At 38.5% G+C, this 27,877-nt stretch overlaps 1 protein-coding gene across 5 annotated transcripts in view; it reads right to left on the bottom strand.

Annotated features, from left to right (window-relative positions):
- Window positions 1–1,643: 1,643 nt before the first annotated feature.
- The window catches only part of ERICH3 (glutamate rich 3), a 112,019-nt gene continuing 85,785 nt past the window's right edge, over window positions 1,644–27,877 (bottom strand). For all 5 annotated transcript variants that reach the window (XM_049703139.1, XM_033405978.2, XM_049703135.1 and 2 more), the window contains 4 exons: window positions 26,643–27,092; window positions 12,412–12,537; window positions 4,652–6,917; window positions 1,644–4,013 (listed from right to left, as the gene is read on the bottom strand). In XM_049703139.1, coding sequence (XP_049559096.1) covers window positions 4,687–6,917; window positions 12,412–12,537; window positions 26,643–27,092 — 2,807 coding nt within the window. In that variant the 3' untranslated portion in view covers window positions 1,644–4,013; window positions 4,652–4,686. The remainder of the gene's footprint in view (window positions 4,014–4,651; window positions 6,918–12,411; window positions 12,538–26,642; window positions 27,093–27,877) is intronic.

The following is a 27,877-nucleotide window of genomic DNA, read 5'->3' as shown; positions in this document are numbered from 1 at the left end:
TGAAAACCCCTTGACTTGCAGAAGGATTTATTAACCAGCCATTAAGGTCATTCCCTTTCTCAATATCTGCACCATATTTCAAATTGTTCCTTTGTCATTTGTGTCATCCCAGAGACAACATAGTAAAATTGGTAAATGGATGAAGAGTTGGTCTCTATTATGAAGAGAGAATGGGAGATTGGCAAAAGGGAGATTAGTCTTGACTGCAGGCTAGCTCTCAGACAGGTCCATTTTATGGAGGTTGACGTCTACAAAGTAGCCTTAGCAGTGGATCCCTTGAAAAGCTTCATCTCCCCTCAGAGGTACACCCACACCAGCTTGAGGGTCTCTGTGTCACATTTGTACCAAGCTCCTGAACAAGTGTGAGATTTCTCCTATAATTTTGCCCTTTCTATGCCCTTTAATCATAAGCAGATATTTAATAGGACCAGAAAACATTTGACAAAAGAGACAGAGAGCTAGTTCTTATATATTCTTTGGTATCAGCTTATCTGTTTCAGGTATCTCTGTGTACCTCATTTTCCCTAGTAAAAAACGGGGTTTGCATCACTCCAAAATATTATAAGTTTGCAAAGATTATTAAACAGTCTGAGACTTCTGATAGGAATTTCAAAGGGAATGTGCATTCTCAAACATCCAGCATTTTATTGTAGAGTTTATGTTTTCTGTTATTTTAAAGAGCATGGTTTTCCTGTCACAGGGCATGATATTAGAGAGAAGGAGAAAACATAATAAAGAGGGAAAAATGAGTGAATTTGAGAGCAACTTTTAAACAATCCCAGCTGTATTTATTCCCTGTTCTTTGTACCTCTTGCTGCTGGCCACGATAACTGGGAATATCTTTCAAATGACACAGGTGGTATAGGAGACTAGAAGAAAATATTACCCAAGGTCAGAAGTGGTCTCTCAAGGGCCACAGTCCTTGAAGCTGTTGGAATACTTCACATGCTAGATGAATCTTTTTACAGCCTTCTTTTCTTTTCTCAAATAATGATCTCCAATGGCAATCATTGTGGCAAAATTATTGATCTTAGAAGTTTTAAACTACTCAACTATAATTTAAATTTACAACACAAGACTTTACAAAGCCATAGAAAAGGCTTAACTCAAGAAATTCAAATAACCTCATTCTGTCTATCTTTACTTTGGTTGTCTATTTCTCTCTTGAATTATTTAAATAATCTATCATATTCTTTGATCAATAATGACTGGAACTATAACCCTTTTCTTATTGATAAAAGACATATGCAAGAGATTTGATTTTTACTTCTACAAGTAAACAAAAATATGTAGAGATTCACATTTAGCATCTTAGTACCTATTTAATATTCCTCTTCCTAGAAGGAAGTGTATGTGATTAAAAAAGTCGGAGTTTGGAGTGAGAACACATGAGATTGACCATGATTTTAGACAAGTCACTTAACTGAGCTTCTATGAAATAATGATAACAATTTTCCTCTCTGATATTATTCCGTATATGTAAAAGACATATATGGACACAGTCAGTATAAACACATATATTCAAAAAGTACAGCCCAATGAAAATAATTCTCTCTGCTCTACTCTATGGAGTTTAAATTTTGTAAGGAAAAGAACAAAGAAGATTTTAAAAGTCTGGTCTTATTTATAAAGGACAATTCATGTCTTCTCTGTAAACATATGGTTTATTTATGCTTTTATAACGAAACTAAGATAATCAGTTCAAACATAAAATAATTTTATCAATATAGCATTTGCAGAGAAAGAATTCACTTCATCGAAATATCACAACACTGAATTTCACAGTCAAACCCGCATGCAGACTGTAGTATAATTTGACAGAAAGTTTTGATGGAATGTGTTAAATACAAAAATAATCCAATGCAATTTCCATTTAGCACATTGTACAAAACTCATTCTTCAATGGAATTAACAAGTTTACAATCTTTCCCATAAGGTGCTATGTATTCAAAGTGCTCTGTAGCAATGAGGTTGAGATCAGCGAAAAAATACTGTAGACCACCACAGTAATACAGCTCAGTAATAAATGAAATTGGATATAATGTAGATGAAATCCACTCATAAAATGTAAGACAATGGAGATCTGTGATGTGCCATGAGTGGTGCTCGTCCCCAGTAGGGGATGGGGCTGAAGGACTTCACATATATATCATTACATGCCCAATAAAAATGAGTTTAAAGTTGAGGTCATCACTTTTATAAGTGAGTACCATTGCTTAGAGAAAAAAGAAAAAGAGAGAAGAGAGACACATGGTAAAAGAGAGACAGAGAGACAAAGTACACAATGCTTCTGCAATCCATTTTCCAACTGAGACCAATCCTCAAAACAATCAATAGTCTGTGACAGCAGTTTTCAGACTAGAGGGTACATGAGAATTACCCAGAAGGCTTGTTAGAACACCAATTGCTCGGCCCCACCCACTGAGTTTCCAATTTAATGGGTGTGAGATGAAGGCAGGAATTTGTGTTTCGAACAGTTCTGGGTGATGCTGATATCCTGATCAAGGGACCACATTGTGAGAACCACTGGTCCATTATACCTTTGATCACTGAATGACTCCTTTATTAAAATGAAACACATCTATAAAGATAAAAAAAAAATAAAGATAATATGCCTGGTCCTTAGGGACACAGGGCAGCCAGTATGGATTGTATAATGATTAGGGCAGCAGTACTCAATTTTGCCTACATAGTAAAACCAACTGAAGAATTAAAAAACAAAAAACTGATGCCTACACCCATCTAAAACTAATTCGATCTGAACCTCTGGGGTAGGGCCAGGGATTGAATCATTCATGAAAGTGCCCCATGAAAGTCTAATGTGTAGCATAACTGGAGAATCACTGCTTTAGGATGTTTTCTTTCACCTCCTCACATAATGAAAAGATGGCCAAACATATGTGCCCTTTGGGGCACTGGCATATGAACAAAGAAAGATATCACAAGGAAATCAAAATCCCCAAGGGGCACACTGATACACAACTATTCCTAGTGATATGGGGGCAGGGGTAATTTAGGAAGAAGTTGTGACCATGGATTTGCAATGCACTGCAGGGTTAGTTCACAGGTTTGAAATAACAGAACTTGGGAAGGTGAGCAGCATGCTAATTTAATCCAAGTTGAGTGACACCAACCGGAGTCTAGAGTCTAGAATGTTGCTGTATGGACTGATGTGCAATGTTTACCTGCTATAGTGGTTGTTACTCATTTTACATAGCTAAATTATTTACTACATTGATTTAAATTGAGTGGCCCTATAAATAAGGCCCCCAGGAGTGAAATGCCACAAGCATTTACCTGTCTACCTCTAAAGCAACACTACAGAAACACGCAAAAACAAAGGGCAATTTGAAACAAGATTTACACTTAAAATTACTCATCTGGCATAAATAGAAAGCATGATTATTTCTAAGTGTAAGTGAATAGATATGCCATGGAATCCTTTTCTGGAAGGACTTACAGGTCTGGAGCAATCTTTATCACTGAGTATACCAGGAAGGACGTTTAGAGCTCATTTTCACAGGTAAAGCCACAGATTGTAAATAAAACGCTCATGTGTGAAACTGGGACTAATGTGTGATTATAAATTAAAAGGAATTTAGACAAACCCCAGACATCAGGACTGGGACTTTCAGGTAATCTTTGGTAAAAGTCAAACATTTGAAAACTATCAATTTGATTTGAATATAGACATGTTAACTATGTAGACTTAGGTATCAGCCTTAGGGAGCGTCTGAGCAGCTCTTCTCAAGGTACTTGAGGTGCTACAGACCAGCATTGGCAGACTGGGAACTGCTCAGACAAGCACAGGGATTTAAAAAAAAAAAAAAAGAGAGAGAAAATCTAAAGTCCTCGTTAGCTGATTCACTTTGTTATAAAGCAGAAACTACCACACCATTGTAAAGCAATTATATGCCAATAAAGATGTTAAAAAAAATCTAAATTCCTGGTGAGATGCTCAGGTGATCCTTCTCCTCCACTCTAAGTCTTCCAGAAGACATCTTGAAAATCTCCTGAAAAATAATAAAAAGGATAGGACTATGAATATAATCACTCAGGATAGTAGAAACCAGGCACTAAGGATACGAGGGCATCAGGGAAATAGCAGGAACACAAGGAAATGTTGGAAATAATTTTGGTCTTTAGTCTTCAATATTTTACATATATACATATATTTTAACACATTTTAAATATTTTAATATATGTTGCAGATATATGCTATATGTATTTATTATACTGCACAAAAGTGCAGAATGGAGACACAGAGCCCATTTAAAGGCGGACAATCACAAAGGGAAATTAATTCTGGAACAGAGTTTAAGCCTTTCCTCCTGTGACCTGTCCTTGTGGCACACTCTCTCCTCTGCACCCATCTCTGGGGCCCTGTAATGGAGGCAAGGAGGATCTCACTGCTTCCTAGAGCTGTGCTTGCCGAGATGGGGGCTGTGACTTAGAGCTGCGAAGGGAACAGAAACTGGTCCCTGTGTGGCTTTGGCCACCCTGTCCGTCTCATCCAGCCCCCTGTCCTGATGGGCTTGGGGCTCAGCAGCCCAGAGTTGAAGGGTGTGTGTGTGCAGACACTGAGAAAGGGATGAGCCAACCCAAAGGGGGGATCTATTTAATCCTGCAGACAGGGCAGGCTTAAACTCACCATCAGCCGCAAAGTCTCTTAGGCCTTCCTGGGGTTCAGCGGAACATCTGGGTCTTCACTTCCTCTGTGCACTGCATGCTCTCGCTTCTCTTGGGCCCCAGTGCAATCGGGCTTTCCAGGGAGTGTTCCTGCGTCCCGTGCACTCTCTCTCCTGGGCTTTGACCCTCTCTCTTGGGAAAATCCCAGTCTGAATTCTTCAGCTGCCCCGGACTCCACACGGACTCCGCCTCCTGTGTGGGTTTAGCTTCCCCTCCCTCCCGAGCCGGCCCTGGCGGTGGGGCCCTCCCTTCCAGGTCAGAAGGTTGCCCTGGAGCCTCGACCTCAGCCTCCGTCTCCCAAGTCACTGTCGCCTCCTCCCTGCTCAGCACTGTTTCCTCTACAGACACCTTGTGTGCAGCTGCCGTTTCTCCGAGTGTCTCATCCACTCTGTGCCGGCTTTCCTCCCCAGCCGCATCTGAGAAGGAGAAGGCTTCATGCGCTTCTGTTTGCCCCCCAACTGTCTTCGAACCTGCCAACGCCTCCCGCTCTGCGGCTGGTCCTGTCCCTCCTCCTCCTTGGTGGCGACCTTCCCCAGCTACAACCACGCCCCGCGAGCCCCTGTCCCCCTCGGTGTCCCCGTTCTTCATCAGCCCGACCCCCAGAGTGGGCTCTTCAAAAGCCACCTCCTCTGGGTCCTCACCCATCACTTCTTCACTCAACTTTCCTGCCATGGTGGATTCTCCCTCGGGAACATCTTCTTGTGTCCTGGCTGGGACAGCCGCTCCCTGTGGCCCCTGTAAAGGCCCTTCTTTATCCCTCCCCTCCCAGCCCATCAGGCTGTCTTGATGTTTGGCTGCACACTCCCGGGCCTCGCCGGCAGCCCCGGGTGTCTGTGCCTGCCCTGAGAGCTCGCTTTCAGGGGCTTCTGACATCCCCCCTCCTGCAGGGCTCGCGCCCTCGTCCTGCTCTGCGGGGCCCACGTTCTCCCCGAGGCGCAGCCCTGCTCTGCCTCTGCGCCCTGTGTCTCCAGCTTCTCTTGGTCTTTCTCCTCCTTCTTTCCCCCAAACTGTTATGTTTTCCAGGGACTTTTCAAATCCAGGGGATGCTTCAGACATGGTCAGTGAATCCTCTCCTTGCGGCCCTGGGTCTTCAGTCAGTTCAGATGCCCGCACGGCTGCTTCCTCCTCAGCACCATGCCCCATGTCATTTTGGGGGGCTTGTGTCTCTTCCTTGGGTCTTACTTCCTTCATGGGTTCCCCCTCTTCCTCTTTCAACTTTTGCTCTTCTTCTAAAGTGTCTTCATCCTGAGGCGCCTTTGTCCTTGCCACCGCTTCCCTCTCAGATTTGGTTTCCCCCAGAGGTGTCTTTGGCCTCTCAGCTTTCCTTCTCTCGCACGCTGCACCTGACTCCTCAGGTGACATTTCTTTCCTCTCATCTTCCTTCTTAGACTCTGACTGTATCTCAACTTCCTCCCTTTCCACAGGGCCCTTACGAAGTTCTTCAAGGCTGTCCTCCAAAACCCCCGTCCAAGTTGCCTGGGCCTTCACAGAAGTCCAGGAGCTCAAGGGCGTTTCCCTTCCCAGAACTGCCCCCCTCTCCTTGGCTGGCACCTCTCCCCACAGGATGGCCTCCTCTACTTTCTCGGGTGTAGCTTCTCCGGGTCCCACGTCCTCTAGGTCTGTGGATGCTTCCCCCTCACTGTCCTCCACACCTGGCTTTGCAGACCCGGCCTCGCTCACAGCTGCTCCCTCAGACTCTCCCTGCTCCGGCCTCGCTGCCCCTCTCAGGGCTGCTGCCTGGCATGTAAGCACCGCCTTCTCCTCACCCTGCTCCCCGTCAGAAGCTGCCGTCTCCGTCTCCAGCACCGTTTGCTTCAAGGCCTGCTCCTCAGAAGCCTCTCCTTCATTCAGACCTCCAGAATCTCTTGCTGCTTCTTGTCCTCTGGGGTCTAACCCCTCCTTTTGTTGCCTTCTATCCCCTTCTGCTTCTGCCTCTGCCCCACTTACTACGCCCTGAGGGCTCGTTCTTTCCTCTGTAAACTGTCCTACTAATGCCGGCTGCTCTACTGTTGGCTTCCACTGCCCCAAGGGAACCTCATTAACCCCTGCTTTTCCCCACGGTGCTGCATCCCCTTTTTCTTCTGTGTCAGCATCCCTGTGTTGGGGACCTCCATCTTCCTCCACTGCTTCTTTCTTCTCCAGTGTATGCTCTTCTGATGCAACTTGCTTGGATTCCTTGTTTGAGCTGAGTGCTGCCCTTTCCTCCACCGCTAAATTCCTATTCAGTGCTATAAAATAAGGTTAGAAATCAAGGTTACTTTAATCAAAGTGCAGGGAGGAGACATTACAAAAAGTCTTAGATATATAAGAGATATTTATATACAATATCAACGGGCTACTTATATTATCTATACAACATTTTCTTGGTTCTAGGATGCCATTGACTATAACATGTACCATGATTTAACAATGGCTTTTCGTGATGAAAAGAAATGGTATCAAATTTAATGGGCACATTGGTATTAAAGGAAAATTGAACATCAGAAATGTTGAAAACAAACAAAAAGTCCATGTCTTAAAATAATAAAATCTCTCTCTTTCTCTCTCTCTGTCACACACACACACACACATATCCCACTTTCATTTGAAATATTATGACTTGCAGAAAAAATTATGCAACAAGGAAAATAGTGAGGACTTAATCTTAAGAATCATTGTTCCCTACAGCACGTTAATCTTAAGAATCATTGTTCCCTATAGCACCATAATATGCCTGTTAGCTTATGTTTCTTGTACTCATATGGGCATTTAGCAACAGAATCATAATACAATGTGAGCTGATCATTCATTATCCCACACATTACTCCCATTAAAGCTACTATATCTAGATATAGTCATCAAATAACTTTGTAGTTCAAGGTAAGACTTTTTACTAAATACACAAATTTGTATTATAGGTCAGAATACCTCCCATCTACATTCAGAAATTGATTTGCCTTTGGCAAAACAGGATCACAGAGCAAGACAGGACTTTTTAGTCTGGGACAATTTTCAATATAAATAACCTACTTGAAGTATTTCATAAGTTCTCATCCATAATTTCCTGCAAATCTGGGTGTTCTAGCTTTCATACTTCAATAAATACAAGTTCAATATGTTTCTTAGAAGGCTTCAAATAGATTTCTTATTATTTAGCAAATACATGTATTTCTGTTGCAATGATCCATGCAAAATAAATAAAGGCATTTCAGGCCAAATACCCAAAGCATTTAAATTTTCCAATTGCAGAATAATACTTAGGGAGATAGCTTCTAAAATTGTAACCTCAATGTTTTCTATCAATCTAATTTTTTTTCATTTGTAAAACACACTGGACTAGGTGCTATAAAATAAGTTATTAAACCAGGGTGTCAACCTCCAAATTATATAAATTTATAAAGTAGGCAAGTGTGTCTTCCTCACATTTTTTTCTCTTGCTTGCCCTTTTGTCTAGCCATCTCACCCCCACCCCATCACCAACAATCTCCCAGAAACCTAAAGCCCTAATCTTACTCACTTCGTCCCTATTCTGATACCCCATCTGGGAATGTCTTATAACTCCAGTTCCTCTCCTAACACCACACCTGGCTGTCCTTTTTGCTTTCCCTTGGCCTCTTGCCAGCCATTAAAATAAAACATTTTGAAGTAAGACAATAACAGCACATATTACATTTCCCTTAAAAATGCATTTGGGGGCTTCCCCGGTGGTACAGTGGTTGAGAGTCCACCTGCTGATGCAGAGGACATGGGTTCGTGCCCCAGTCCAGGAAGATCTCACATGCTGCGGAGCGGCTGGGCCCATGAGCCATGGCCGCTGAGCCTGTGCATCCGGAGCCTGTGCTCCGCAACGGGAGAGGCCACAACAGCGAGAGGCCCGCGTTCTGCCAAAAAATAATAATAATAATAATAAAATGTATTTGGAAGGTAACTTTATTCAAATGAGTAACATAGAAGCTTCAAGTCTATCAGCAGGGATGGTGTTGAGTTTTATAGGGGGTCCTCAGCATACCACAGCAGTTATTTACTAAATATAGAACCAAATGCTCACTCAGAGAACATGGAGCCAATTCACTTGAAAGAATACAGTTTGTTTTATTTTGTTACAGATTATTACTGATTCAAAACAAATGAAAACCATCATTTGGAACAACAATGTATCAAGTCCCTTTAGTAGTATATGTGTTGTTATTCAAATTCCTGCATGAAAGTATATTAAAAAGTTGTCAGAGGAATCAGGCTCCCTGACTTCAGACTATACTACAAAGCTACAGTAATCGGGCTTCCCTGGTGGCGCAGTGGTTGAGAGTCCGCCTGCCGATATAGGGGACACGGCCCATGCCCCGGTCCAGGAGGATCCCACGTGCCGCAGAACAGCTGGGCCCATGAGCCATGGCCACTGCGCCTGCGCGTCCGGAGCCTGTGCTCCACAACAGGAGGGGCCACAACAGTGAGAGGCCCGCGTAACGCAAAAAAAAAAAAAAAAAAAAAAAAAAGCTACAGTAATCAAGACAGTATGGTACTGGCACAAAAACAGAAATATAGATCAATGCAACAAGATAGAAAGCCCAGAGATAAACCCGTGCACATATGGTCACCTTATCTTTGATAAAGAAGGCAAGAATATACAATGGAGAAAAGACAGCCTCTTCAATAAGTGGTGCTGGGAAAACTGGACAGCTACATGTAAATGAATTAAATTAGAACACTCTCTAACACCATACACAAAAATAAATTCAAAATGGATTAAAGACCTAAATGTAAGGCCAGACAATATAAAACTCTTAGAGGAAAACATAGGAAGAACACTCTATGACATAAATCACAGCAAGATCCTTTTTGACCCACCTCTGAGAGAAATGGAAATAAAAACAAAAATAAACAAATGGGACCTAATGAAACTTAAAAGCTTTTGCACAGCAAAGGAAACCATAAACAAGATGAAAATACAACCCTTAGAATGAGAGAAAATATTTGCAAACGAAGCAACTGACAAAGGATTAATCTCCGAAATTTACAAGCAGTTCATGGAGCTCAATATCACAAAAACAAACAACCCAATCCAAAAATGGGCAGAAGACCTAAATAGAGATTTCTCCAAAGAAGATATACAGATCACCAACAAACACATGAACGAAAGCTCAACATCACTAATCATTAGAGAAATGCAAATCAAAACTACAATGAGGTATCACCTCACACCAGTTAGAATGGCCATCATCAAAATATCTGCAAACAGTAAATGCTGGAGACAGTGTGGAGAAAAGGGAACACTCTTGCACTGTTGGTGGTAATGTAACTTGATACAGCCAGTATGGAGGTTCCTCAAAAAACTAAAAATTGAACTACCATACAACCGAGCAATCCCACTACTGGGCATATACCCTGAGAAAACCATAATTCAAAAAAAGTCATGTACCACAATGTTTACTGGAGCTCTATTTACAATAGCCAGTACATGGAAGCAACCTAAGTGTCCATCAACAGATGAATGCATAAAGAAGATGTGGCACATATATACAATGGAATATTAGCCATAAAAAGAAACAAAATTATTTGTAGTGAGGTGGACGGACCTAGAGTCTGTCATACAGAGTGAAGTAAGTCAGAAAGAGAAAAACCAATACCATATGCTAACACATATATATGGAAGCTAAAAAATAATTTTAAAAAATGGTTCTGAAGAACCTAGGAGGAGGACAGGAATAAAGACGCAGTCGTAGAGAATGGACTTGAGGACACGGGGAGGGGGAAGGGTAAGCTGGGATGAAGTGAGAAAGTGGCATTGACATATATACACTACCAAATGTAAAATAGATAGCTAGTGGGAAGTAGCGGCATAGCACAGGGAGATCAGCTCGGTGCTTTGTGTCACCTAGAGGGGTGGGATGGGGAGGGTGTGAGGGAGACACAAGAGGGAGGGGATATGAGGATATATGTATACGTATAGCTGATTCACTCTGTTATACAGCAGAAACTAACACACCATTGTACAGCAATTATACTCCAATAAAGATGTCTAAAAATAAAGTCAGTTATGAAAATATTTAAAGAAAATCCTCTGTTTTGCTAAGCTGGCCTCTAAATTTATGGAGTTAAAGAACATTCAGAAATACAGTGTAATAAAATTGACTAGCCACCATGTAATAATATACTATGCCTAAATTCTAGGAGAGAAAGTGCTAATGGCATCCAGCTGAGCTATTACATGCACACACACACACACACACACACACACACACTCACACACACACAGGGGAGTCAGACATGACATTTCTGAAGCAAGGGAGAAAGAGTAATTGAAGCTCTTCTAAGAAATATCAATACAAAAATATGACATGTTCTTGATAGCAACCTCATGGGCTTTTGGGGGGAAAAAATAACGAATATAAGAAAGTGAGCAATGTTCACAAACAAGGGAAATCTGATTTAGTGGCTGAGTGTGTACTTGGGAGTCAGGCAGACCTGGGTGAGAATGCCAGCTCTGCCACGTAGTTGTATGAACTTGGGAAATAACACTTCTCTAAGCCTTCATTGTCTTATCCATATAACGGGAATAGCAACACTTGACTCACAGAATCCTTGTGAGAGTAAACCATAAAATGCTTAGCACAGTGCCTTGTTAGGAAGCCCTAACAAACCTTCCTTACACACTCCCCTCCCACTGCGTACAATGTATGATATTTTCTTGCTTGAATTGGATTTAATAGACAACAACAACTCTACCTGCCTTGCAGAAGTTTGGGGAGGTACACTAGAACTCCTCTGGTTGAACGCCCACTACGAAAGATTTGGATTCTCGAAGCTCAGTGTCCTTCTGCAACTCAGCCCACTGCAAGTTCAAGTGTCACCTGGTCCTCTCCACATTGCTCCGGGGGAACGGGAGCTCAGGGAACCAGCACAAGTGCAAATCGTCTGGCTGCTTCTATTTATTGTGAGTAATAAAGTCCTTTTTCTCTGACCGAGGAGTTTTGTGTCTTCTGATGTACCTGTGGCTGGCTAACTTATTTACTTGATAATAGAGTGAAATCTCATATACCTCCCAGCACTTGATGCCTGTTATTAAAAATTGGAGGTGGGGGTACTGTGACCATATGAGGAATAAAATGAATCACCCTCCCTCTGCCAACTGTCACACACACATACGTGTATTCAAATCAGGGTGTTTTTTAAAATTCATCCACTAAATATAGGGAAACCTGATTTCAAGGGCACGGGCTGTTTGACCAGATATGTATGAGTCATGGTCTGTTGAATCACTCTAATGTGCACTCTTGCAGCTGGAATACTCATCACCAAGAGCCAGGTCATTTGCTGATGGCAATGAATACTTCCTGAATTTTAAAAAATAAGGAGTTCAAGTAAATCCTCGTGAAATGTGCCTGGGCTCTTCATGTCTCCAGTGGGTCAGTTAAGTATATCCACCTACCTGGTCAGCTAACTGGGAGGCAGGCTAAGAAATAAGACTGGTCTGAAAATCCCTACCAGTATTTTTCATTATCTGAAGTCCTTTTTTAAAAAATTCTAAGCACTACTGTATTCAAAAAAGAATGATAACTTTCATATCTGCTGTCAGCTCCAAAGCTCCCCTTAATGCTTCCACCTCCTGCCATCATATTCACTAGTTGAAAAGAAAATAAAGGTGGTAGAAGGAGGAAACAAGGATAGGAAGATGAAAGATGGAAACAGCACTGTCTTTTGCAGAGGATTTCTGAAGGTCTTTCCTAGGTAATGATGTGCCCTTACCTGCACCTGTGTCAATCTCCACCTTCCTTGAGTGCTTCTCTCCTCTGTCTGCACTGCTAACACCAGACTCAGAGTCATAGTGGCAGTGGCAGCCGGGACCCACATCTTCAGCTACTACCTGTCCAACTGATTGGAGACCATATAAAATATCAAAAGGTGTTTAAAACAGGTCATGGAAACATTGTAAGTGGAACAGCAGCAAGTGGGATTAATTTAAAAGCATTCACATTAAAATATGACTCTTTTTAACATTTATTAAGATTAAACAGAGTTCAAGCTATGATTTCAAAAAGAAAACACAATAGAAGATCATGAAGTAAAGAAATCCATGTAAAGAAATACTTGCATTAAAAAAAAACAAGGCAACAGCCAGAAGCAGTGATGGATTTGCCAAATACACATGCAATGAGATGACTGGAAAGGAGTTTAGTTGCCTTTTGCTTTTTAGAAACATTTTATGGCTTTTATAATCCCAATCATCACTGTTCCATTAGATTTCTAAAACTACCAGAACTGACTATACTATAAGCATTTCATCCATTAGTAGATTTTAGTGATTTGACCCCAATACTCACTCCATGTGACCAGAGCAAAAAAGCTATTGCATGATTCTTATAAATTTGACAGTAAAAGCTGTTGTAGAGATTCCTGTTATCTGCAGCTGATTACTGGCCCTGAACTTTAGGAACACAAAGACCTAAGAAGTTCAAGTCCCATACTAACTGTGTCAGCTTGGGTACGTTCTTTGGCCTAAGCCTAAGCTTCAGTTTACCCATCTGTCAAAAAGAGATATCTACTCAGTGGTTATATTGGGAGGATTAAATGAAATAATACCTGTAGAACACGCTTATATTTCACTTATTAGCAAGTGCCTGAGCACCTAATAAATAATAATAGATGATAAAATGATGAGCATGTCTATTATAAGTATTATCGCCCAACCTGATAATTCTCGACAACACTTTAATATCCATTAACTTTGTCTTTAGTGTCTGACACATCCCTGTCTATATCCCTTGCCTATCATCTGATGACCTGTGTCTCTAAATCCCTGACATCTTTCATTATGCCACCTCCTGGTTAACAAAAGTTCACTCAAATAACACTAGACCTATATTTGCCCTCCTAGATAAGAGCACAGTTTCTCCAAAATACCCTTTCCCCCCTCCCTCCCTCCCTCGCTCTCTATCTCTCCCTTTCCTTCTCTGCCTACCTTCTCTCTTCCTTTCTTGCTTTCTTTCCTCTCAGATATTCTGAGCAATTTGGTCCAAAGACTGTACTTCAAGAAAAAACACAACTAGAATGTGGACCCTTGCTCAGTTTAAGGTGGATTGCTAAGGAGCAGTTAGTTACTTACTGATCCCTCTGTGTTTGGAAACAAATAGTGAAATATCTGCCTCATGTGGCTTTTGGAGAAAAAATGGAAAGACTTAACTATAGTAATCCTAAGATAACAAACATGGAAATGAAAAGAGGTGCATCACATAGTTCCAATGTATTCTCTTTAAAAAATTTTTTGAACGTCAGTTTTCCTCATTCATCCAATACACCAAATAAAAAATGTCTTTTACAGTAATTTAAAGATGACATCAACTCATGAAACTTAGGTTATAGTTGGATTTTTTAAAACCAAGTCAACCTTTAGTTTAGTAACTTTATAACACAGTACCTATAAGTTAAATATCATCTTACCCACAGCACTGTATAACTAGAGAGTTTAAATAAATAGTGTTTTAGGTCTTTGTGTATAAATCTGCTTTGCTGACTAAGCAATAGAAATCCCAAGAATGGTAGGCAGGAGGGTCGGAGGAAGCCTGATTTGGTATCAATTACTGAAGCTTTGTTTCATCAGAGCCAACAGGACATCTAGGTTTCTCCCCCAAGTAGTCCATAGGCTAAAAAGAAATATGGTTTATTTTACAAATATTGAATCATTATGTTGTACACCTGAAATTAATATAATGCTGTATGTCAATTATACATCAATTGAAAATTTTTTCAATATGGTTTACAAAAATAATAATAAACAATTAGCAGCTATTGAACCAAAAGACTATTCTAAGAAGCCAAACAATACTAGCATAATCTGAAAATTACAACTCACTCAGAATTGCCTGAAGCATGTAATCCTTCTGTCTCAGGACTGTAATCACCACTTGCCCATGTCAGCTGGCTTGCCCCTGGAGGGTTAGGCTTTGGAAGTCGATGAGAGCCTGGACAGTTAGGTGCTGCCTGCTTCAGATTCAGCAAGAATGGGACACTGGCCTGAGCATTAAGGATTTATTAGGTGTGAGATCAGAAAAGACCCCACTTGGTCATTTTTTTCTCAGATGTTCTTCTGAAACTGAAACTTAAAAGCAAGACCTTGGCCAGTGTCTGACTTTGACTGTTTTCCACCTACAGTAAAGGAGGACTATGCATGCTGAGACTCCCACACCAGCAATGTGACACATCACCCTGTTTCCTCTATCTATTTAGCCCTTCATCCCTCAAGGCTCCGCTCCTTCACCTTGCTATAAAGATGACCATTAAAGCAAAGAGAGTTGTCAGTTCCCACAGCATCTGTAGCAAAATGGAAGAGGCTCAAACAGAGAATTTCACAGAAAAATACTTTTTCCATTCAAATGATATAGGATATTTCAAGATGTTTTTAAAATACCAAAATATTATTGCATTCCAATGTGAGCTTTTTTTTATTATGAAAACAAACATATTTTAAAATAATATAAACATTGTACTTCCCCAAAATATGAAAATAGTACATATTCACTACTTAAAGCTTGAAACAATAAAAAGTACAGAGAGGAAAACAAAAATATCCTAGTTTCACCACTCAGAAACAAATACTAGTTAACATTTTGGCAGATTTCTAAGTATTTTTTACTCTTACTTAGATGACATTTTGTATCCCATTTTATTCATTTAGCAATATATTGTGACTATATCCACATATCATTAAATAAGAACTATTCTTCAATAACTGCACAGAATATTCTAATAAGGTTTTACTAAAATTTGGCTAACCAACTGCCTAGTGTTAAATATTCAATTATTTCCATTTTTGTGATTAAAAAGCTACTTAAAATACTACTTATAATTATTTTATTATTTCTGACTATTGCCTTAGGATAAATTGTTGGAACTGGAATTGCTGGGTCAAAGAACATGATAATTTTTAGAAGCTTTTGATATATGTTTCTCTTTGTACTTCAAAAAAGGAGGTATCAATTAACAATTTCACCTATAATGATGAGAGGCCTTATGTCCCTGTACTATTGCTGACAGTTCTCAATTTCCACCAATTCTTTCTAAATTTGATAATTTAGTTATTGAAAAGTGGTAGCAAGGATATGGTTTGCAATATTAGTAGGCAAGCTTTCCAAATTCATTCCCTTTCCTCTGCTTGCTTTGAAACTACACAAATTGTTCCCATCTTAAAACATGCTAAGAAGAATAACTGAGGCAGAAGAATGGATAAGTGACGTGGAAGATAAAATAGTGGAAATAACTACCACACAGCACAATAAAGAAAAAAGGATGAAAAGAATTGAGGACAATCTCAGAGACCTTTGGGGAAACATTAAATGCACCTACATTTGAATTATAGGGGTCCCAGAAGAAGAGAAAAAAAAAGCGATTGAAAAAATATTTGAAGAGATTATAGTTAACAACTTCTCTAATATGGGTAAGGAAATAGTCAATCAATTCCAGGAAGCGCAGAGAGTCCCATACAGGATAAATCCAAGGAGAAACACACTAAGACACATATTAATCAAACTATCAAAAATTAAATACAAAGAAAAAATATTAAAAGCAGCAAGGGAAAAGCAACAATTAACATACAAGGGAATCCCCATAACCATCTTTCGGCAGAAACTCTGCAAGCCAAAAGGGAGAGGCAGGACATATTTAAAGTGATGAAAGGGAAAAACCGACAACCAAGGTTACCCAGCAAGGATCTCATTCAGATTCGATGGAGAAATGAGCACCTTTACAGATAAGCAAAAGGTGAGAGAATTCAGAACCACCAAACCAGCTCTACAACAAATGCGAAAGGAACTTCTCTAGGCAGGAAATACAAGAGAAGGAAAAGACTTACAATGACAAACCCAAAACAATTAAGAAAATGGTAATAGGAAAAAACATATCAATAATTACCTTAAATGTAAATGGATTAAATGCTCTAACCAAAAGACATACACTGGCTGAATGGACACAAAAACAAGGCCCATATATAGGCTGTCTACAGGAGACCCACTTCAGACCTAGGGACACATACAGACTGAAAGTGAGGGGATAGAAAAAGATATTCCATGCAAATGGAAATCAAAAGAAAGCTGAAGTAGCAATTCTCACATCAGAAAGAAGAGACTTTAAAATAAAGACTATTACAAGAGACAAAGAAGGACACTACAGAATGATCAAGGGATCAATCCAAGAAGAAGATATAACAATTGTAAATATTTATGCACCCAACATAGGAGCACCTCAATACATAAGGCAAATGCTAACAGCCATAAAAGGGGAAACTGACAGTAACACAATCATAGTACGGGACTTTAACACCCCACTTTCACCAATGGACAGATCATCCAAAATGAAAATAAATAAGGAAACACAAGCTTTAAATGATACATTAAACAAGATGGCCTTAAATGATATTTATAGGACATTCCATCTAAAAACAACAGGATACACTTTCTTCTCAAATGCTCATGGAACATTCTCCAGGATAGATCATATCTTGGGTCACAAATCAAGCCTTGGTAAATTTAAGAATATTTAAATTGTTTCAAGTATCTTTTCCGACCACAATGCTATGAGACTACATATCAATTACAGGAAATAATCTGTAAGAAATACAAACACATGGAAGCTAAACAACACACTACTTAGTAACCAACAGATCACTGAATAAATCAAAGAGGAAATCAAAAAATACCTAGAAACAAATGACAATGAAAACACGATGACCCAAACCCTATGGGATGCAGCAAAAGCAGTTCTAAGAAGGAAGTTTATACCAATACAATCCTACCTTAAGAAACAAAAAACATCTCAAATAAACAAACTAACCTTACACCTAGAGCAATTAGAGAAAGAAGAACCAAAAACCTCCAAAGTTAGCAGAAGGAAAGAAATCATAAAGATCAGATCAGAAATAAATGAAAAAGGAATAAAGGAAACAATAGCAAAGATCAATAAAACTAACAGCTGGTTCTTGAGAAGATAAAAAAAATTGATAAACCATTAGCTGGACTCATCAAGAAAAAAAGGGAGAAGATTCAAATCATTAGAATTAGAAATGAACAAGGAGAAGTAACAAGTTACACTGAAGAAATACAACGGATCATGAGAGATTTCTACAAGCAAATATATGCCAATAAAATGGACAACCTGGAAGAAATGGACAAATTCTTAGAAAAGCACAACCTTTCAAGACTGAACCAGGAAGAAACAGAAAATATAAACAGACCAATCACAAGCACTGAAATTGAAACTGTGATTTAAAATCTTCCAACAAACAAAAATCCAGGACCAGATGGCTTCACAGGCAAATTCTATCAAAAATTTAGAGAAGAGCTAACACCTATCCTTCTCAAACTCTTCCAAAATATAGCAGAGGGAGGAACACTCCCAAACTCATTCTATGAGCACACCATCACCCTGATACCAAAACCAGACAAAGATGTCACAAAAAAAGAAAACTACAGGCCAATATCACTGATGAACATAGATGCAAAAATCCTCAACAAAATACTAGGAAACAGAATCCAATAGCACATTAAAAGGATCATATACCATGATCCAGTGGGGTTTATCCCAGGAATGAAAGGATGCTTCAATATACACAAATCAATCAATGTGATAAACCATATTAACAAATTGAAGGAGAAAAAACATATAATCATCTCAATATTAAAAAAGCAGGAAAAGCTTTTGACAAAATTCAACACCCATTTATGATAAAAACCCTGCAGAAAGTAGGCATAGAGGGAACTTACCTCAACATAATAAAGGCCATATATGACAAACCCACAGCCAACATCATTCTCAATGGTGAAAAACTGAAACCATGTCCACTAAGATCAGGAACCAGACAAGGCTGTCCATTCTCACCACTATTATTCAACATAGTTTTGGAAGTTTTAGCCACAGCCATCAGAGAAGAAAAAGAAATAAAAGGAATCCAAATCAGAAAAGAAGAAGTAAAGCTGTCACTGTTTGCAGATGACATGATACTATACATAGAGAATCCTAAAGATGCCACCAGAAAACTACTAGAGCTAATCAATGAATTTGTTAAAGTAGCAGGTTATAAAATTAATGCACAGAACTCTCATGCATTCCTCTACACTAATGATGAAAAATCTGAAAGATAAATTAAGGAAACAGTCCCATTTACCACTGCAACAAAAAGAATAAAATATCTAGGAATAAACCTACCTAAGGAGACAAAAGACCTGTATGGAGAAAACTATAAGACAATGATGAAAGAAATTAAAGATGATACAAACAGATGCAGAGATATTCCATGTTCTTGGATTGGAAGATACAACATTGTGAAAATGACTATACTACCCAAAGCAATCTACAGATTCAATGCAATGCCTATCAAACTACCAATGGCATTCTTCACAGAACTAGAACAAAAAATTTCACAATTTGCATGGAAACACAAAAGACCCTGACTAGCCAAAGCAATCTTGAGAACGAAAAATGGAGCTGGAGGAATCAGGCTCTCAGACTCCAGACTATACTACAAAGCTACAGTAATCAAGACAGTATGGTGCTGGCACAAAAACAGAAATATAGATCACTGGAACAGGATAGAAAGCCCAGAGACACACCCACGCACATATGGTCACCTTATCTTTGATAAAAGAGGCAATAATATACAATGGAGAAAAGACAGCCACTTCAATAAGTGGTGCTGGTTAAACTGGACAGCTACATGTAAAAGAATGAAATTAGAACACTCCCTAACAAACACCATACACAAAAATAAACTCAAAACGGATTAAAGACCTAAATGTAAGGCCAGACAATATAAAACTCTTAGAGGAAAACATAGGCAGAACACTTCATGACATAAATCATAGCAAGATCCTTTTTGACCCACCTCTGAGAGAAATGGAAATAAAAACAAACAAATGGGACCTAGTGAAACTTAAAAGCTTTTGCACAACAAAGGAAACCATAAACAAGACAAACAGAAAACCCTCAGAATGGGAGAAAATATTTGCAAACGAAGCAACTGACAAAGGATTAATCTCCAAAATATACAAGCAGCTCATGCAGCTGAATATCAAAAAATCAAACAACACAATCCAAGAATGGGCAGAAGACCTAAATAGACATTTCTCCAAAGATATAGAGATTGCCAACAAACACATGAAAGGATGCTCAACATCACTAATCATTAGAGAAATGCAAACCAAAACTACAATGAGGTATCACCTCACACTGGTCAGAATGGCCATCATCAAAAAATGTACAAACAGTAAATGCTGGAGAGAGTGTGGAGAAAGGGAACCCTCTTGCACTGTTGGTGGTAATGTAACTTGATACAGCCAGTATGGAGGTTCCTCAAAAACTAAAAATTGAACTACCATACAACCGAGCAATCCCACTACTGGGCATATACCCTGAGAAAACCATAATTCAAAAAGAATCATGTACCACAATGTTCATTGGAGCTCTATTTACAATAGCCAGGACATGGAAGCAACCTAAGTGTCCATCGATAGATGAATGGATAAAGAAGATGTGGCATATATATACAATGGAATATTACTCAGCCATAAAAAGAAACAAAATTGATTTGTTTGTAGTGAGGTGGATGGACCAAGAGACCGTCATACAGAGTGAAGTAAGTCAGAAAGAGAAAAACCAATACCATATGCTAGCACATATATATGGAATCTAAAAAAAAATAAATGGTTCTGAAGAACCTAAGGGCAGGACAGGAATAAAGACACAGACGTAGAGGATGGACTTGAGGACATGGGGAGGGAGAAGGGTAAGCTGGCAGGAAGTGAGAGAGTAACGTGAACATATATACACTACCAAAGGTAAAACATATTGCTAGTGGGAAGCAGCTGCATAGCACAGGGAGATCACCTCAGTGCTTTGTGTCCTCCTAGAGGGGTGGGAGGGAGACGCAAGAGGGAGGAGATATGGGGATATATGTATATATATAGCTGATTCAATTTGTTATACAGCAGAAACTAACACACCATTATAAAGCAATTATATGCCAATAAACATGTTTTTTTAAAAAATGCTAAGTATTTTGAGCAATTCTATATCAGAAGAACGTTTTGCCAAGAACTTTTCATTTGAATTTTAAGAACATAAGAAGGCAATAAAAGCTGAGTAAATATATATGCAGGTTTATTCCAAGTTCCCAGTCACCTTGAAAACTATGCGTGTTCTTTGATCATTCTTTGTGTAGCCAATCAGTTATCTTCCCAACAACTCACTATGACAAAATTCATGACTTACATCATCTACCTATACAGTAAAGACGTTCCTGTGTTACCTTTGTCATTGAAACATTGCTTACAAAGATCCAGGATTAATCACAACTCAAGACCACAGCTGTTCGAAGATAACATACTCAGAAAGCTAAATTCTGTCCTCCACACAGTAGCAAGAATCTTTTCAAAACTTTCAGCTCATGTCATTTGTATGCACTAATTTTTCCAATGGCTTCCTACCTCAGAATAAACTCCTCCCAACGGCCTATATGTTTTTCCCTCTGGCCTCATTTCCTCCAGTCTCTGGCTTGTCCATTCTGCTCCTGTCACACTGACCTCCTTCCAAATTCTTCACTCAACAGCGATGCTCCCAATTTAGACTCTGTGCATTTGCTGGGCCTTCTGCTTCCTGTGCTCCTTCTTCACATGACAGAGTGGCTCACCCCTGCACCTCATTCTGGTCTTTGCTCAAATGTCCCCTCACTGAGAGAGGACAGCCCTAAAAAATACTACCCCTTCCTCAAACCATCACTCTATGTCCTTACCTTGACTTTCTTTTCTGCTAGCACTTAGCCCAGATGCCCCATTACATGTTTATCTTTCACTTGTTAGGCACATCTCCTCCTTGAATATAATCTCCCATATAGGGAAGGACTTCGTTATGTTCACACCAGGGACAGTGTGGCATAAAGCAGATACCTAACAAATATTTCAGAAGAAATCTATTGAAACAAACAGCTATATGCTTTCACAATTCATTCAGAAATTGTATTTAGACTGCAACTCATAACACGTGATTTTCTTGTTCTTTCATCGAGACCATTCTATCCTGCCTATGTGATGATAAAATTGCATTTTACTTTAGTCCTAACAATTTTTAGGTCTATATTACCTGGCCAAGCACTATGACTTCCACTGATTCATATGTAAAAGTATAAAATGCCTACTTCTACATACATTTTACTTTATACTATATGATACTTTATTCTTAATATATTATTTATATTCATAATGTATAAATTATATTAATTTCACAAATCCACATGAATTGTTCCATCATTAGAACACCATGTGTCACAATGCATTAAGACAGCTTAAATTAAAAATAACAGAGAAAAATAAACACACAAAAATAACACTATGCCCTATAATACTGAATTAACTCTCAAGGGCACTATCTCATTGTAGCTAGCAATTATAATCTTTTACCTTATCCACTTCACTGCATATGACATATCTTTTATATAAATTCACCTGATTTGTTGGTGGACTGGACAAAGCCCAATTAAGTGTGACATATTATAAAATAGTTAGAAGGAAGTTATCATTTTATGTTATCAGCCTGAAAGGTAAGAAGGCATTGACTGTAGTACTTTACAAATTTGTCCGTTACTATGATCTTAAGTGAAAACAATTCAGATTGAGTTGTATTAACTTAGACTCAACAAAACATCATTCATTGTACATCATTTTTTCAGCCCATAGACTTATTCTTAACATAATCACAATTTTTATTCTAGGTCTAGTTGAAATTGATTAATTCAGTGCTATACAAAATGAGATAGAATCTTTTACACATTATCTCAGCCCCCATTTCACTGCAATCTAAGGTTCTAATCAGGGAGCTAAATAAAATACACACGTTTCAATCTTCACCAGCCTTCTGATCTAACTCATATAAGCTGTGACCTAAATGACCTTCATTTCAAGCATATAACTTTGATTCTATCCCTCTCTCCCTCAGCCACCTTACTGAAGGCTCAGTTAAGGAGGAGGAACCACCATAACCTCTTTGCTTGGCATCAATATCAATATAACTCACGATACTTTCAAGACCTGGCTTATTTTATCTGAAATTTTCTTAGGAATATAAAGGCTTTTGAGAATATCTGTCACTTCCTTTAGTCTATTATTCTAAATATTTACAAATTTATTGCATCATTTCCTTGAGTTTATTTTAAAAACATTAGCACCCAGCTGTCATAATCTACTAATCCTTAGGTTTTGGTACCATAATCCTTCTACATCGTTCTGAATATTTTACATGGTCTTTGTTTTATTTTGCTTATTAATATCTTATTTTCCACTGTACTTTATTCACTCTGCCTCTGGGCCTCTGTAATAAGAGAAATTTTGTTCTTTTGTGGAAGATGGACCATAGAACAAATCTACCAGTTCTTACAAAGAAGGCAACATATTTTTAAGAAAAGTTGCAAAGTTATGATACCAAGGCAATACAATGGCATAACATATACAGTAAATAAGAATAAAAGTACAGTTATATGTGCTGATATAAAAAGATATTCAGGATACAGTGTTAAGTGAAAAAAGCAAGTTGTAAAACAAAAATGTATCATGTTTCCATCTGTATATAAAAATAAGGTCTGTATATATATAATATATGAATGCACTTATATATGTGTGTATAGAGAGAAAATTTTCTGGAATCATGCACACAAAAAAACTTTTCCACAGTTATCTATCTCTCAGGAAAAAGAATAAAGGCCAGGGAAGGAAGCCTTTAGCTTTCATCTTATTCTCATCTGTTCTGTATAAACTTTTCAACCAATCTTTTCTAAGAAAAAATTTTTTTCAAAAACCTTAAAATGTCTATTACCTTTGATCCAGAAAGTAAACTTCTTGGAACCTAGCCTAAGAAAATAATTATTAATTTCAAATTTTCGTAGGTAATAAGATACTAGAGTACTACTAGTAGCAGTAAAAATAGGAAAAATAGGGAAATGTTTACATTATGAACAAACCACAGAATGGAATAATACACAGACATTAAACATATTCATGAAGATTACATAATAACATAAAAATACTTATGGTATAAGGTTAAGAATAAAAAGCAAAATATAACATTTTATGGAAATATGAAAACATAACTTGTAAACTCTAACTTTAGAAATAAAAAGACTGACCATATGTTAAAGGTGATTTTTGTGTGTGATAAATCTATAGATAATTTTAAGCCCTCTTTTCTCTATTTTCTAAATGTTATTTCATAAGCTGTTAATGAAAAATAAACACTGATAAAGAGGTTTGGTACATATATTAGAGCATAAGAGAGATAAATAATCATAAACATTGTCATCTAGTGTTGAACCCACCTCAATGAAAAGATAATAACAAAATGTTTTAAAATTATAGATGTCACCAAGTCAAGAACACAAGTTTCCCATAATAGTTGAGAAAAATAATAAACCTATACACTCTTCATTTCACAAATCCAGAGGGGGGAAAATAAAACCCACTCTCGGGCTTCCCTGGTGGCGCAGTGGTTGAGAGTCCGCCTGCCGATGCAGGGGACATGGGTTTGTGTCCCGGTCCGGGAAGATCCCACATGCCGCGGAGCGGCTAGGCCCGTGAGCCATGGCCGCTGGGCCTGCACGTCCGGAGCCTGTGCTCCGCAACGGGAGAGGCCACAACAGTGAGAGGCCCGAGTACCACAAAAAAAACCTCACTCTCTTCCAAGTGATATGATCCTAGTCGAATACTTCTGTTATTCTATTTATCCCCTAATTTCAACCTATATCATGTGCATCTTATTTTACAAAAAGTTGTCTACTTCCATAAATCCAGGTAAACAATCTAGTTTTCTGAAGTGGAAATAAAAGAAATACTAGTAATAATGTCAATGTTGCTACTGAACTTTAACATCCGTACCTTTTTGGTCAGCAGTTTGCCAAATTGTACAAATTTTCTAGATTATACATTACATGTACCAGAATTGAATGATAAAATCCAAGATCAAAAATTTGAATTATTTTATAAAGGGGCTTCAAATGTATGGTAATAAGAATCTTTACTCACATATGGCAAAATCATTTTGAAAATTTTGGGGGTCTTAATGTTATAATTCTAAGGCAGAGTTTGGCAAACTTTTTCTGTAAAGGGCCAAACAGTGAATCCTTAGGGCTTCGTGGGCCATAGGGTCTCTGTTGCAACTACCTAACTCTGCCCTTGTAGAGCAAAAGCAGCCACTAAGAATATGTAAATAAATAAGCATGACTCTAGTCCAATAAAACTTTATTTTCTGGCACTGAAATGTGAATTTAATATAATTTTCACATATCACATATTCTTCTTGATTTTTTCCAACCTTTTAAAAATGAAAGAAAAGAAAAGAGAAAAAAACATTCTTCACTCACAGGCAATACAAAAAGAAAAGGTGGTAGGCCAGATTTGGCTCGTGGGCTGAAGTTTGTCAAACTGCTCATTCTAGAGTTTTTGTTTAACGTATTCCAAGGTTATATCCCTTGCTACTTCCTGCTGTTTGGCATGCTTTATCCTCCTCCATTCCACCTTCAAAATCTTATCTAACCTTTAAAGCCTTCCTCAAATATGTCCTTCACGAAAACTTTCAAGGTGACTTCATCAAATGAGTCTTCTCTTCCTTTGAAGCCCCATAACATGTGTACCTTCTCTGGTTTTACATGTGACTACTGACCTTGTCCAGTTATTGGCGTGCCAAGCCTTCCTCTTAACATTTTATGGAAGGAACCCTCTCTTACACATTTCTTATTGACCACAGTGCATAGTAGAAGGTTAATGATAATGACTGAATGGAAAGATAACTATTCAACATCCTCAATTCTTAGCTGTAGGTACCAGTGGTTTAATAACAGCTTTTAAGTTTCTAAAATAAATGTTATAGACATTAAAAGCATTCATAAGTTTTCAAACGTAGATGAATTTTAGTACTATTAAAATGTGACAACAAATTTTACCTTGGAGTCAAAAAGAATTCCCACCATGTTGGCAGGGTAGACAGATGGGAGAGATTAGGGAAAGGCCTGAGATACAAGTTATAGGGCACAGCGTACTATGTGAGAGCCAAATAGCTGCAGGCACAACCGGCCATCCACAGGACACAGCTCAATCCTTTAACTGTCCTCCTAAGGTTGAGAAAAGTATCAGACCTTCCATGTGTCTAAGGTACTGGGGCCTGATCATCCTAGGACATGCTTCAAGACTTTCTATGTCAAATGGAACTGCCTAACACACCCAAGAAACCCCTGGATCAGAAAGTTACTCCGTTTCAGAGAACTTAAAGTGCAGTTTGGAGTTTTCTATGAAATTTTTATTTAACTATAAATTCCTATTGCACAGATAAAATTGGAAACCTTTAGAAACTGGCACCACTCTCCCTGAATTCAAATCCTAGGAATGCTTCTTATTAGCTGTATGATGCTTGACATCTTACTTAACCTCTACAAACCACAGTTTTGTCATCTGTAAAAAGGAGATAATGATAATAGAACCTAACTCATGGGGATATTGGGCTGTTGTGAGGATTAGACGAGTTAATATATGTAAGTGTTTAGCACCAGCACATAGCAAGCACCTATCAATGTTAGCTACATGTACATATAAATGCATATTTGGATAAGAACAAATAGCATTGCTAATACTAAATAACTTCTAAAAAGCTACACACACCCTTGCCTTCAGACATGTATTGTGCTTTATTTGATTCTTGAGATAGAACTGTCATAGGAAGGAATTTACAGAAAATAGGAAACAGGCTACTTAAGAATTATCAAGTAATTTTTAAAATGCAGTAAAGGAAAACAAGCTGAAAATACATGTATGATCATGTGACACAGAGAGAAATAGGAAAAAATTGAATCCCTCCGGCATTATCACAATAGTATTTCCCAAGCTTTGGCAGAGTGCAATGACCAAGATCAGCTTCCATGCATAGAGACAATGGCAGGTCAACTCAATGGCCATACTTACCACCTTTATCCATCCTATGGGGACCTGCCTTTTTGTCCTTCACCTTAGCAGCGCTTCCTTCCCAAAGGTTACTCTTACTCTTTTCCTTGTCTTCCTTGGAAACATGTTCCCTGGACTTCTCAGATAAGCCCTCTGCAATCACTCGGGTTCCTTTCTCTGCTTCTTCTTCAAGAACATTCTCCAAGTTTTCCTCTATTGGCAGAGGCTTGGTCTCCACATCTACTTTTATTATTTCTTGGTCTTCAGTTTCGATTTCTAGAGAATTCTCAAGTGGAAGGTGGGTTTTTCCTGGCTCATCATTTTCACTCAACTCCTGGGAAGATGGACTTCGGACACTTTCATTTGGACTGTTCTCAGCGTGGGCTTCCCTGTCCCCCAGTGCAGATTCATCCTCACTGCAACTAGAATATGGGTGACTTTTGGATGAGGTTGATGAAGCAGTTCTTATATCTACAAAAATTAAGAATGACAACATCATTGCTTGTCCATAAAGGGAAATTTAATAATAATAATTGTGGGAATTATGCTAGTAATTAATCATACTAAAATTTTTAATATAGTTTAGTAGATTTGATACCCTTTCCCCATATAGTCCACATAATCGTCATGATAAAGAAAGACCTATGTAATCTGTGAGTCTATACAATTTTCAATACAAAGTCATATTTAACTGAAAACCAATTGTATTTGTTTATTTGTTGAAAGCCATTTCACTGGAAAACCTTTGTTAGTATCTATTTTGTTACAGAAGAAATTGAATAATCTTTCACTTGTTCAGCAAGAGCACTTATCTCATTATCATCTTGGATGTATCCACAGTATTCTCTGTGCATAAAGTTTAAATTTTTATCTACTGTAACACCCGCCATACTGGTACACCCTGGTAGCTCGGTATGGTAAGAATATCTATGCATTTGCATAATACCTAGATACTTAATACTTTGAGATAATGCTTGTGTGTGTGTGTCTGTGTGCATGTGTGTGTGTGTGTGTGTGAGATCTGGTCTTTTTTATGGGTTCCCCAGAAGCAGACACTGAGATGAGGACTCAAGTTCCAGTGATGTATTAAAAATATGCTCCAAGAGAAACTCTTCTGGGTGTGGGTAAAGCAGGGCAGGGAAGGGAAGAAGTCAATCAAGAGAGCTATTTCAAGCAACATCTCAGCCTCAGCCTGATCCCATGGGAACCTCTGAAGTCTAAATTATATTAGAATTTTTCTTCCCTTGAGGAAGGAG

Source organism: Orcinus orca, chromosome 1, assembly GCF_937001465.1.
Source record: "Orcinus orca chromosome 1, mOrcOrc1.1, whole genome shotgun sequence".
NCBI lineage: Eukaryota > Metazoa > Chordata > Mammalia > Artiodactyla > Delphinidae > Orcinus > Orcinus orca.
The sequence above is the reverse complement of the archived record's forward strand: the minus strand, read 5'-3'. Positions and strand labels throughout refer to the sequence as shown.